This window comes from Rhincodon typus, chromosome 27 (genome assembly GCF_021869965.1).
Source record: "Rhincodon typus isolate 14 chromosome 27, sRhiTyp1.1, whole genome shotgun sequence".
NCBI lineage: Eukaryota > Metazoa > Chordata > Chondrichthyes > Orectolobiformes > Rhincodontidae > Rhincodon > Rhincodon typus.
The window spans coordinates 31,753,353-31,767,437 of record NC_063358.1 but is presented as its reverse complement, the minus strand read 5'-3'; the positions used below and the strand labels follow the sequence as shown (position 1 = coordinate 31,767,437).

Here is a 14,085-nt window from a genome sequence, read left to right as displayed (position 1 = left end):
TGTCATTGTAGATTTCACAATGACTTATGACGTCTTGAATTTCTTTTGAGACTTCTCTATGAGTCCCCAGTGTATCTTTTTCCAAAAACAGGTCCCGAAGGGAAGCTGGAGGAAGTACACTGGATTTGCGGAACTCTCACTCTATTTTCACAACATTCAGCTGCTTTATTCTGAGTTGTGACCATTGCTGTCAGATGGTAAATAAATAAGGGAAGTGGGAAGTTAGGGCAGGTGGTTAAAGAGCCAGGTAAGCAGGATGCCAGGTTGGGTAGAGTGCTAAAATTGGGAGGGGTTAGAGTGCCAGTTGGGCGGAGTGTCACATAAGGTATACTCCTCAGTGATTAAGGGGTCAGATGCCAGGTAGGTGGGATGCCAAATGGTTAATGGTAGGATATCAGGCTGATAGTGTGTTAAGGTGCAAAATGGTAAAGAGGCCAGGCGATTGATAATGTTTAATCTAGGTGATATGGGTGGGTTATTGGCTGGGGGGGATGAATGTTGCATTCCAGGGGAGTTGGTTCTGACAGTGGGTGAAATAGAGGGTCGGGTTCTGGGGTGAAATTGGAGACAGATTGGGTACAAAACAAGTGAAGGTGGGGCAAGTCCAAAGTGAAGGAAGAATGTAGCAGGGGTGGCAGATCCAGAGAGGGGCATGGTGTGAGGGTATGCCCTCTGGGGTGTGGGAAGGAATGTGGCCAGATTGTGTCCAGATTGGGAAGGCTGAGCAGTCTCCAATGGTAGCAAAGGGATTCCGAGTCCTGTAGGGGTGAGGGGGAGGCAAATTGTTTCTGGAGGGGGGAAAGGGGTTAGTGGCAGGTCTGCAGCAGAGAAGCAGAGTATTGGTTCCCCGGTTGGAGCGAGGATTTTAGGTCTGGGAGAACACATCAGATCAATGTCTGGGGTGTGTAGGTGGTCTGAGGAAGGTAAAGTGTGGGGTGTGTGAGGTAACCATGATGTCAGGTGAAACATTACTGAGTAACTATGTCTTTAAAGGTTAACTTGATTTTTATTAATCATTTACTTAATTTCATTGGAATCCACTGAATTCTCTAATTTAAATGGAGACTTTCAGATAGCCCCAAGCATTGAGAAATTGCTCAGTAGAATATTCAATCTCCTGGGCAATTTATTTGGATTTTGCAATGATGGAGATTTCAGAGAATCCGTTTGTGCAACTCCCATCTACATGAGAGTAATGACTGTCCGACCATTGGGAAATCCAGGCCACTGCTCATTGGTCATATGTCAATGAGTCATCTATGATTTTGAGATGCATTTGGTGCTCAATGCATTTATTTCCAGCTACCTCACTAGAATTTTGATCCAGCCGCCCTTCAGTGCAGCATTGGTGAATGATAGCACATTCTTGATCATGCTTTTGTTCTTGTCAAATTTGTTTCAGCAGCTTTTAACTTGATGGTCACTGAGCAAATGAGCAGAATATACTTTTCTATGGTTTGCACTTGACTGGTTGCTTGACAATAGTTTGTTCCTGGAGCATTTATTCCCTTGGAATGAGTTGAACTCCTGCTGTTGCAAGAATATTGAAGTCAAGACAAGTAGGCAGACTCAGAAGTGAGAAGTGTTGATTGTGAATTATGAATACATTCATAATTCTCTGAATCTTTTTGTCTGGCAGAGTTCCTTGTTGTATGCCTTTAATATTGAGAGTTATGCCATCTCAACTATGTAGTTTCTTCTCTGTATACTCTATCGTTTTCAGCTATGGTATTCAACCTGATAAGACAGTGGCACTCATCTCTGCCTCAGTCTTGAAACTGATGAGATATCCATTGACATAACTCAAACTCAAATTGATTGAATCAATGATTTCCTCTAGGAATGTCTGGAGTGCCTTTTCAAATAGTGATAGTTCTTTCACATTAACATGTTTGTATGAGTAAGTATTTGACTTTTTTGCTGCTCTGAAATTACATTCTACTTCAACACACCTTCTAGAAGTGATCTTTAACTTTACAGATGTGGTATTCTTTTGTCATAGCTGGGCACTACTTAAGCTTATGAGGTTTTTTGTTCCACAGTGCTGACACTAACTCTCAATATCTGTTGTTTGGCCTACACTTTCCGTTAACTTTATAAATTGCATGGATTCTGTTACACTCCTATGATAAAGACCTCTCAGAATTTAATTGTGTGTTCCTTGTTTCTGCTTCCACAGCAATTTGAATAGCTTCCTGCAAAGTCAAATCTTCTTTGGACTGTGATAGTTTAGACTAATTGTCATGAATAATTCTAACAACAATGCTGTATCTTATGAATTCTGATTTCAAAGCTCCATAGTCATAGTTTCCACAAGCCTGTAGAGAACATTAATGAAATTATCCCCAGAGTCCCTGGATGTGAAACTCTTCTGTTAAATCATGCTCTTTCAAAAATTGTATTTGATCTCAGATAAAGTAATTGTCCAATGCTTGAAGAACATCAGAACATCTTGAACAAAGCTGTTTTAATTCTCCAGTACCTATATTCTATTGTATTTCTGGCATTAAAGCTTTTAATCCCACGGTAAGTCAATACTGGATTAATCTGTCTTTGGACGACTTCTACTTCCGTAAATAAAAAGGCTGTTCCAATTTTCGTTTTACAAGCTTTTAAACTATGCAATTTGGATTACGGTATTCTTGTTCTTTTAAAACTTTGTGTTCTCTTTTATAGAACTATATAATCTTCCTCTGATAAAGCTTTTATTTCTGTGAAACAGCAATTCTGTATCTCTGCTGATCACTGAGGGTCTTCCAAGACTTTTGTGATTTAAATGGCACTTTCCTGCATTCTGCAGCCAAAATTTCTACTTTCTTGAAGCAAAATGGACTCTTTCTCCCATTTCACAGGCATATACTCCTGCGATTTTCAAAATGCATTTAATTGCTGTAGTCTTACTAAACCTTCTCACCAAAATTGTAATCTGAATTATTGCTCTTGCTTCTTTATCAAATTGTTAATAGTCTTTGGCTATATTTTTCTGTTAGACCCTACCTTGTATCTTCTGAAATTATTCCTTTGTCAATTTAATCTACTCTCTGATGTCCTGAAGCTGTGGCCTGAGTATAAATGAAATCCATGGTCCCTAACTTTGCCACTGTAGCCATATATCAATGTATGCACTTAATGTGGCAGCAATGCTCACTGTGTTTGGTAAGTACCTCTTTCCTAACTTCAATCTTTCCCAACCAAATCTTTTTGTGCTATGACTCATATTTTCACCTTTTCTGACAGGAATTTTTAGCTTTGCTCAGAGGGTTCTGAAACAATCACTTCCTACTGAACCTTAAACCAAGCCTGCCCTTACACAACCTTCTTTTTTCTAAGGACTCTAACTCCCAAGTGTGACTTTTTAAAAAAGTTTTACCACCTCACACTGCTTCTCCTATGTTCTATACCAGTTCTGAATTGAAGGCTTTACCTGGAAATGTTGTTCGCTCAGGCGTCATTTATTGTTTATCCTGAATTATGTTTGAGAAGGTGGTAGAGTTCTAGCTCCTTGAATTATTGCAGTTTCAATGATGTGGCAACAAGGAATTTCCAAGATTTTGATCCAAAGAAACTAAAGGATCACCAACATATTTCAAAGTAAAGGTGGGCTGTGCCTTGAAGGGAGCTTACAGGTTGTGGTAGCACTCGTCTTTGTCCTTTTAGATGGCACGTGTCACAAGCTGAGATAATGTTGTTGTAAGATCCTTGGTGAGTTGTTGCAATGTATCTTCTGGATGGTACATACTGCTGCTACTGTGCATTGGTGGCGTAGGGAGTAATTGTTGAGTTCATGGATGGAATGCCAATCAAATGGCCTGCAATATCCAGATGGTGTCAAGCTTTTTGAGTGCTGTTGGGACCACACTCATCTAGGTACGCAGGGAGTATTCTATTGCACAACAGACGTGAGCCCTGTAGAAGGTCGATAGGCTTTGTGGAATTGGGAGGTGAATTGTTCACTAGAGATCCTAGCCTCTCACCTGCTCTTGAAGTCATAGCATTTGTGTGGTTATTTTTTTTTCTTCTTTATTGAGCTGGTAGTGTCACTGACTGGTTATTGCCCATACAAATTTGCCTTCTGCAGATCATGTGAGGTAGGTGGACAATATTGTTTGGAATGGAATTTCAGGATTTTAACACAGCTACAGTGGAGGAATAATAACGTATTTCTAAGTCTAAACACTGAACGGCTTTGAAGGGGAACTTGCAGTTGTTGGTGCACAATTGTATCTGCTAACCTTGTCCTTCTAGATGGTAGCGGTCATTATTCTGGAAGGTGTTATCTCAGGAACTTTCATGGATTTTTGCAGTGCTTTCTGTTGATAGTACACACTGCTGTAACCAAGTATGTGATGGAGAATGTTTGTGAATGTACGAGCTGTTTTAATCAGTTCAGTTTCTGGTTCTTACTAACGAGCAAAAGATTTTCATATGTATATTGCATTTCATGATCTTAGGATGTCCCAAAGGGCTTCATAACTGATGAAATGCTTTAAGTGTCGTGTCTGCTGTGCTGTTGAAAACACAGCAGCCAAATTGTGCATAGCAAGCTCTTGTCATCATCTTCTCCAGCTACAACTATAAACCGTGCATTGCAGCCTCTGAATCAAAGCTCTACCAGCAGCTGTATCTTTTTATCCAGTAAATGCACTGGAATAATTTCTATGTTTAGGAGTGTATAGCTGCAGTTCTAATGAAAAAAAAACTCCTCTTCAAATAAATTCATTTACTGAATACACAATAACACAAAACTCAAAATTATGTACACTAATTACTTTGAACACTTCCAACAGCTTTGATAATTTGACACAGCTACGAAATGTTGGAAAAGGCACAAAAATTTGAATGTGTAAAGATAACAGGCAAGTTAAACTTTCCTTTCATCTATTCCCTACATTTTTTTTGTTTCAGATTTCCAGTATTTTGTGTAACTAATTAAATACAAACACGCGTACAAGTAATTTAACAACTTAAAGCTGCTTTTTATATTTCAAAGCCCCTTTTCACAGGTGTTTCTGTGTGAATGGATGTTTAGTGTAATACCTCAGATTTGGACTGATTATTGAAGCAGTAAACCAAATAAACAGCTGCAAATTCAACTGTTGCTAACTTGCCAGATTAAACATTCCCACCAGCACTGGAAGGCAGTGCAGATAGCTAATACAGCAAAAGAATATTTAGGAGCTGAGAGTGAGACATGCACCAGGGACTCACAGCTGTATGTGAAAAATCTGGCAGAGTCACTGTAATTATTCCTTACTGATCTGATATCTGACCAAGACAATTCCTATTCTCTTCTGCTGACTCCTGCAACTCCAGCTCTGACCTTTTTTTTTGAATGTTGAATAGCCTCTTTCTGTGACTGTCAAGCTGAATTGAAGCAGGTTCAAAAATGGCATGAGCAGAAGGCACTTTTTTCTTCTGCAAATCTCTAGAAATCGTCAACAGCCAAGAGAACTACAATTTGAACACAAGTTCTGTCTCTGAGTTAAAAGGTTTCTGGTTCAGTCTCACTTAAAGAAAAATTTCTAGGTTGGCACTCTAGAATAGTACTGAATGCCTGCTACACTTTGGAATTTGATCTTGTGGACAAAGACTCAGCGATGTGTTGTGGCAAGCAATTACTGATGGGCAACAAATGCTTGTATTACCAGAGATGTTCACATGCCATGAAAGAACAAAGATTTTTCCACAATATCATCAAACTATGCCAAACAAAAAAAACTGTCATTGTCTAATTAAGGAGCTAAACTGTGTGAAAACTAATTGCTGCAACTCCAGATTACAGCACTTTATAGACTTTACTTTGGGATGTCCTGAAATTTTGAAAGATGTTGCATAAACATTATCTTGTAAAGAGCTTTTGAGGCAAGAACAATAAGCAACAAACAAGCCCTTTTCTATCCCTTTGAATTCAGGATTCTATGCAGTTACTGATTGTCTTTTTGACTCTATTCCAAGTGACTATTTCTCACTGTGAGCATTAGCAAGTTGCTCATCTGGACAAAACAATTCCATATTTCACATACTATTTTCATATATGAATAAAAATCAGGAGCACTGGTGATTTATTTACTATTTTGCCCTCATTGTCATCGGCTGATGAAGCCAAGCACACAACTTTGCTTACTGTGACTTTAGATGAGACGACAGATTGTCGTAAAAGAGGAGTAGAGCTGAAAGGAAAACAGAAATATATATGCAACAAACAGGCTATTGAACTGTGATTTAGGACACAATCAGTGACCTCTTTGCTTATATTTCTCAAATAACTTTTGAGAATATTGTTATGTAGAATAACTAGCAGAATTTGTAAATTGTAGAATTAATTTCAAAGTTTTGTCTGAACATTGGGCAAATCATCAGCCAATGTCCCTACTTCTGACCTTAGAATGGGGGGAAATTTATCAATGAAGCTGCTGTTCACTGAGTTTTAGATACTACCCTGACAAATTCCTGCAGTGCAATCCTAAGGCTGAGATAATTGAGCTCCAATGGATAGAACCATCTTCTATTGTGCTATATGTGATTTCAATCAGTGGAAAATTTCTCCCCGATTTTATTGACTTCAATTTTGCTCAGGCATCTAGGTCAAATGCTGCCCTGTTGTCAAGGACAGTCATATTCACCTCATCTCTTGACTTCAGCTCCTTTGACAAGTTTGGACTGTAATACACACAGAAGTCAGGTAGCCATGATGGAACCTGTGCTCATCATTGGTGTGCAGCTTCTTGGAATGTAAGTGCTGTTTAATGGCATTGTTGATGACAACCTTCATTACTTTGCTGATGAAAGTAGGCTGATTAGGTTGTAATTCGCTGTATTTGATTTCAAACAAATAGGACAAGCATTCTCAGTAGATGACAGTGTTGTATCTGTACTAGAAAAACATGGCTATGGGTTAGGTCAGTTCTGGGGCATAAGGTTTCAGTATGATGGATGGGTGGGATGCTGTCAGGGTCCATCACCATTTTTGTACCCAGCATCTTAGCTGTTTCTCAATATAGTACGGAATGAATCAACCCGGCTGAAGATGGGCATCAGTGACACCGGGAACCTTAGGAGGAGGCCGAGATATTTAAGAACAGGAACGCGCCACATCACTGGGACATGTAGTGGTATGGTGGCTCAGTGGTCAGTACTGCTGCCTCACAGCGCCAGGCACACAGATTTGATTCCAGCTTCAAGCAACTTTGTGAAGTTTGCACATTCTCCCCATGTCTGCGTGGGTTTCCACCAGGTGCTCCGGTTTCCTCCCATGGTCCAAAAATGTGTAGGTTAGATGGACTGGCCATGCTAAATTGCCCCCTAGTGTCCAAGGATGTGCAGGCTAGGGATATTAGACGTGGGAAATGCGAGATTTTGGGAATAAGGTGGGATTCACTTTGGAATGTTGATGCAGACGTGATGGGTCGAACGGCCTCTATCTGCACCTTAAGGATTCTATGATTCTATGTGCCAGTCCATCATTGTGTTTCATATCTCTTTGTATGGAGAAGTGTGCTTAGCCCTCAACTGCATAGAATGTTGCCTTCTCAGAGGTCAGGACTTGTTTCACTCCTTATGTTACCAACAAAGATCATTGCCAGAAAGAGTCATGAAACCAGTTGCTGGTGCAGTGTGGGTCATTGCGGGAGCCTTCCTAAGAAGGTGAAGGCAAATGCAGGCCTGATATCAAGACCAAAAGCAGCACAGATCCATCGCAGAGGATGAGAGGCACCCAGCTCAACCAGATGATGTTAACGATAGGGCCCCTTCGGTATGTGTGGGGGCCCACAGGAGGAGCAGAGCTTTTGCACACCAAATCTCATTGTTGAAGTTAAGTGAGGCGTGTGTCAGTGCAGGCTTTGTATTTCCCAGGACACTGTGTCCAAGCAGTGCCAGATGCCGGAGTGACGCCTGAGCATTGCAGGAGTGGGAGGCCATCCTTTCCTGGAGGCTGTGAAGGTCACAGCTATTGTGAACATCTCTGTCACTAGCTCCTTTCAAGGTGTGATGGATGACCTGTGTGGCATATCTCTGTCATGTACCCACAAGTATATCAGGATGGTAACCAATACCATCAGTGCATGATTGCATTGGTTCATTTTGTTCCCCTGTAAGAAGGTCAATGCTGAACCCCTGGGCAGTGTGATTCAGGAAGGTTTCCCAAGTCCAGGGTACCATCAGCTATACACACTGAGTGGAGCATATCACAACACTGTGGAATTGATCAATGGGAGGGGGTTCCATTCTACTCATTTTCAAGTGATCTGTGACTGTCTGACTGATGCAGAGCATAGACACAATGCTGCACAGGCTTCATCTAGGCTGTGGTGGAGCCTACAATGGGGCTACTGAAGATGAGGGTCCTGCTGTATTGACTGGTCCAGAAGGGGGTACCTTCAGTATTATCCAGACGCAGTGTACTGCATCCATCGTGTTGTGCTGCTCAATTGGAGCAGGCAACAAGGCAATGCACTGGATACTGAGGAACGGGGGAAATGGGAGTAGCCTTCCAAGGACACTGGGGAGAAGGAAGATCTCCTTGTAAGGATGGAGCTCAGCAGGCTCTGGTACTATAAGTCACACAGCATCTTATTGACAAATCGACAGGTTCCAGTAGAAAAGGCCTGTGCACAGCATACAATTGTAGAATTGTAGAAATAGTCATTGGTCATCATTGGAGAATTTGGTTTGCTTTGTGGAGCACAATACAGCCTCTATTAACTTAATTTGCTGTCTGCAAATAAAATTTCATATTTGAAATTGTCTGATTGTTTGCATATATTTGTTTTTCCCAATTGGACAACGGCAAGGTGTGGGTTTATAGAGGGCATTGGGGACAAAGTAGTAGTGAATTATGGATGGGATGTGGCAAAGGATAGGTCAAGTGTGAGGCCTGGTGGCTTAATAGTGATGAGGTGAGACTATGGATTGTATGTGCAAGACAGACACACAACATTGCAGTTGACTCTTACCTGCCCTCTAAAATGGTCTAGCATGTCATTCAATTCAAGGGCAATTTGGAAATTCCAACAAGCACTGGCCTTGCCAGAGAACTTAAATTCCCTAAAAGAATTTTTTTAAAATGTGGACAGTTAAAGCTCATGTTAGTGTTGTTTAACAAAAGCAACATTGCAATGCAAACAGAAGTAGATTTATATTGGAAAACAAGAAAGGTGTTTACCTTGTTCTCGCTATCATGTTGTTCCTCTATTTTAATATTCTCCTTTAAAGATTTAAACCATTTACTTACCAGCTTTCTGTGTCCTCTTAAGGGGTGGAAGTAATATTGAAAAAAGATCTCCAGCTGAAAACCAGATTTAAAAACTACTCCAGCAATTGAGGCTCATAATTTAGAAGATTACTATGGTCAATTCAAGGCACTATTTTGTGGCATGATTGTCTGATGTGAAATTTTGAGCAGTTATCTTGTCTACTGCTGGCAGCACAATTGTTCCTGATTGGGAAAAACCTTAATACCCCCTCCAAATATCATTTTGTATTCCTACCTTCAACTGTATCCAATATTTCTCAGTTTGGCTTTTCAGGATGTAATGTGTGTGGTCTTTTCTCTGCCTTGTTCATCAAACCAATGTTCGGGACCTTTTCCAGCAGCATAAGTATTATTTCTTGCAATGCTTGAATCCAGCAAAGCCTGTCCTAGCTTTAAGACCTATCAAAAAATACACAAATGACAACTCTATTCCTAGCTATCTCTGTGTTTGGGTTTACTATTCTGAGCTCTTAGATCTAAAATATCAAACACATGAGAAAACTGATAATGTGTAATTACTTGAATCATTCTTTGAAGAACTAGGCCTGTTGAATTCCTGATATTGTTATCACTTGTGTGCATAACTATGATTTTAGCTCATTTGGCTTGGTGGTTGGAATGCCATGTAGTTTCACCAACAGCATGGGTTCAATTCCTGTATCAGCTGAGGTTACCATGCAGGTCTCTTCTCTTCAATCTCACCCTTCACCTGAGGTGTGGTGACCCTCAGGGTAAACCACCAGCAGTCATCCCTCTCTAATGAGACAGCAGCCCTACAGTCCTCAGGAACTATGGCGACTTTCCTTTACTTTATATCCTACAGCAGATCAAGGTGGAAAGATTTTATGTTTTCTACTTCATATAAACAGAGGTACTTGTTTCTCTGAATCTACCCAAATGAATTTCTTTATCATTTTAAATATCTCAATACTGATCATCCCTCAATTTTCTAAACTCAACGTTGTGCAAATGTCCTCAAAGCAAAACCCTGTGAGCCTCAGGATTGCTCCAGTGAATATGCACTTGAACCAATTCATAACCAATATACTTTGGATATAGTGGTGTTGCCATGTGCTTGCTAACATGAGGCACGTAAGAAAAAAAATCACTTAGGGGCAATACCCTCCTGCTTATTATGTATTCTCTTACTTTGTTTGGATTTCCCAAATAATATCATACCTATCAATATTGAATTCTTTTCTGAGTTTGCCAGCATGAAGCTTTTACAATTTTAATAGCCTGATTGTTATCAGTTCTGACAATTGAATATTTCTATCCAGGCTCTCACGGCTTGAAAGCTCCATAAACAACAACATTTTGGCTATGGGTGACTGGATCCTTGGGAGTAAAAGCTTGATTCTCCAGCCAGGAGAAAGTATCTCCCTTCTGAACTGAACACTTGGTGCTTCTGAACTGAGGCTTTGAACTTTCTGAAGTCAAAACTATACCTAGTGACCTTCTGATTTGTTGTAAACTCAGCAGTATAAACATTCCATCCAGTAACAACACAGGAGTTCCCCCAGGCATTTAAGTGCAGTCTCATGTTTTCTTGGAACTAATGCACTTTTGTCACTGTTAACGTGGTCATCAGTGGTATTATTAAGTTTTCCTTGGTGATAGACATTGAAATCCCCCACCCAAAGTGCATTTTATGTCCTTGTTGGCCTTTGTGTTTTTTTCCAAGTGGTATTTAACATGGAGGAGTGCTAGTTGATCTGCTGAGGGAGGGAGGTAAGTGGAAAGCAGCAGGAGGTTTCTCTGATATGATTCCATGTGACTTCATGGAGTCCAGAATATTACCACTGTTCTGCCACTTCTTGTGGGTTTGCTCTGCTAGTGGACACTGTCTGGGCTGACATTCCACAGAGCGGACTTAGAACTCTGCAGCATGCAGGTGAGTCCATATTTCAGTGTTTCTATTCAACTTTCTACCCCCAACTCCCCAATCTTTTCACTTCCATTCCATGCATCCCACACATCCCAGAAAATGCCTTTGAATCTGTTCTGGTTTTTGCTGGAGTCATCCAACTTTCCCATTAATCTCCACCCATTAATGAGAACAAACCAGCCCTGTGTGAAAATGTGGCTAGCCTACTCATGGGTACATCTACTGAAAACAATGTGGGTGTACTTTCTCACAAATAGGATGTGACACATACAAACACTGAATAGTAGATTGTGTTGTAATGAGAGGCAACAATTACTGCTGAGTTTCAGAGCAACTTGATATGTTTTCTCCCAGATAAAATATCTTTGTGGCTCTAACATTTCCACATTAAAATTCCTACACTTTTTCATGCTACTGTTGATCTTTGCCTTTTTTTAGTCGGGAGGTGATGGCCCAGTGGAAGTTAATGTTCTAGGAACCCAGGTTTGATTCCCACTGTGGCAGATGGTGGAATTTAAATTCAACTAAAAAATAATACGGAATTAAAGTTGTAATGTCGACCATGAGACCATTGTCAATTGTCAGGAGAAACCCGTTTATATCCTTTAAGCATGGGAACTACCATCTTTGTCTGGTCTGGCCTACATGTGACTCCAGACTGGTGACTCTTAACAACTGTCTGGGGCAATTAGGGTTGGGCAATAAATGTTGGTTTAGCCAGTAATGCCAACAACTTGTGAGTGCATTTTAAAGAACAGATTCACCATGTCAATGGTTTCTGCCCCTCTGCCAAAGCTGCATCTTTACACCAGCTCCTGGGGGGTACATAACAGGTGACTAGAATAATATTACTGGTAATTTTCCACTGCCCATGAATTAACTGGAATCTTTACCGGATGGCATAGCCCAAATTGAGAATTCACTACGCAAACAATCACGGACACTTATCCACATTATTTCATAGTGCTGCCTACGGATGTGATTTTTATGCTTAAACTGCTAATGTAACTCATTGTGAAAAAATGTTGTTTAGGATGACATCAAGAAAGATACATTGTAATCCTTGGTTTATTTGTTGTTTTTTTTTGGCTGCAGGATGGTGGTTTCAGGCCTGTGGCCCTTCTAACTTGAATGGTATGTATTACTCAGGCGGGATGAACACAATTCGCTTTAATGGGATCAAGTGGCACTACTGGAAAGGTTCACATTATTCCCTCAAGTCCACCACAATGATGATCCGGCCTGTAGCTTTCTGAGCAATGCATCGGCATTGCTTTTCGGAGCAGCTCATGGAATTCACCATCACATGTACAGGATATTGTGCATCCGCCGCATAACCACTGATAAAAGATTTTTTTTTAATTGTTTAGTGCACACTGGTGGGATATAAATATTAAAGGCTTCACCACCACAGCTATAAACATTCAGCCTGCAGTTTGCTACAAAATATTTTTTTTGATAAAAGCTTTGCTGCATTACTTCAGTGGTGAAAAGATTGACAAGGACACTCTCGGCGGAAAGCTAGAAGGAGAATATTAAGTGACTTGCCATTGAACTAGTTCATGAAAAAGAAAATCCCCTTGGGCCTTCTCCTGTTCAACTCGAATGATGCAAAGTATGTGTTGCCCATTGACATAATCTAGATTCAGGGCAAAGTATATCTGAAAGTCTTCATTCTTTGTCAGCTGCCTTCAATGCTGTCTTCAATACATCAAGCTTCACATCTACTTTCTCCTTCAGTAGCTTCTGAGGCATATGACCATTGCAAAAGCAAACAATAGTGTGAAGGTAACATGTTTAATTATTTAACGTAAAGAAAGTATCTTGTTGTGCTTCCCCAGTAAATTCTTTGAGAGAAGAGAGATCATTGCATATTTACATCATTATGTTTACCTGTCTATTGGTCTTCCATATTTTTGAGGACAGCCTGTTTCTGGGTAGGCTAAGTTACTACGGCAGCCAACATATACAGTCTGTTCCAAAAAAAACTCCAATTGTTTGTTGGCTATTACTGCCTATTTGCATTCTAACAGATGTTCTATTTTCTGCATGCCCAGCTGTTTGTATCACTGCGCTTTTGACATCTTTGTTTTTTTTTTCATTATAGTGATGATTAAATCTGCTGTATGTGGAAAGCCTGATGCCAGACCTCTGTATAAAAACATGGTTAAATATCTTTCAGTGCATGAAGCCTTGGTCACTTTATTCTTTTGCAATGAGTCTCTGTTGGACAATTTACTGTGAAAGCTTCTACTGCATGTATTGGTACTGAGGAAGCCTATCTAGTTCAACTGCGGTCCCGTTTTGAGAGATCATTGCTTTTGCAGTGCACAGCTGGTTCTAAAATTGGTAATTGTGCCTCTGACAATTACTCGTTGCTCCTCACATTCTCATCAATCAAAAAGCCAAAAACTGGGGGAAAGGGCGAAGGTTATTATCATGATCAAAATATGGAATGAAATTCAAACTTTCCCAAAAAAATTTGGTTTCACTTGGGATGGTTGCATCTGGCTACACTCTCTTAAATCATTTAACTTTTGCTTGCATACCAGCCCCTTTATTGTTGCAACAAATGTGGGCCACCTGTGGTTTTAGTATAGTACTGTGAATGTGGAAAATACATAATTTTGACCGCTTAAGAGCACACAAATTCTGAATCGTCCTAAGTAGCAAATCAAAATAATGCTCATAAGACACTAAAGGCGAACAAGTACCTTTTGTAAGAGAGAAGGAACAAACATTGCATGAGATCCAAGATCTTTTGATTTTATTCTTTTGGTCAGTAAAAGTAAAAACAAACCTATTTCTTCCATAGATAGTAGGAACTGTAGATGCTGGAGAATCTGAGATAACAAGGTGTAGAGCTGGATAAACACAGCAGGCCAAGCAGCATCAGAGGAGCAGGAAAGCTGATGTTTCGGGCCTAGACCCTTCTTCAGAAATG

The 14,085-nt window shown here is 40.2% G+C and overlaps 1 protein-coding gene across 1 annotated transcript in view; it reads left to right on the top strand.

Annotated features, from left to right (window-relative positions):
• The window catches only part of LOC109927829 (angiopoietin-2-like), a 220,454-nt gene extending 206,451 nt beyond the window's left edge, over window positions 1-14,003 (top strand). Inside the window, exon 9 of the mRNA XM_048613114.1 lies at window positions 12,237-14,003. Coding sequence (XP_048469071.1) covers window positions 12,237-12,397 — 161 coding nt within the window. The 3' untranslated portion in view covers window positions 12,398-14,003. The remainder of the gene's footprint in view (window positions 1-12,236) is intronic.
• Window positions 14,004-14,085: the final 82 nt, after the last annotated feature.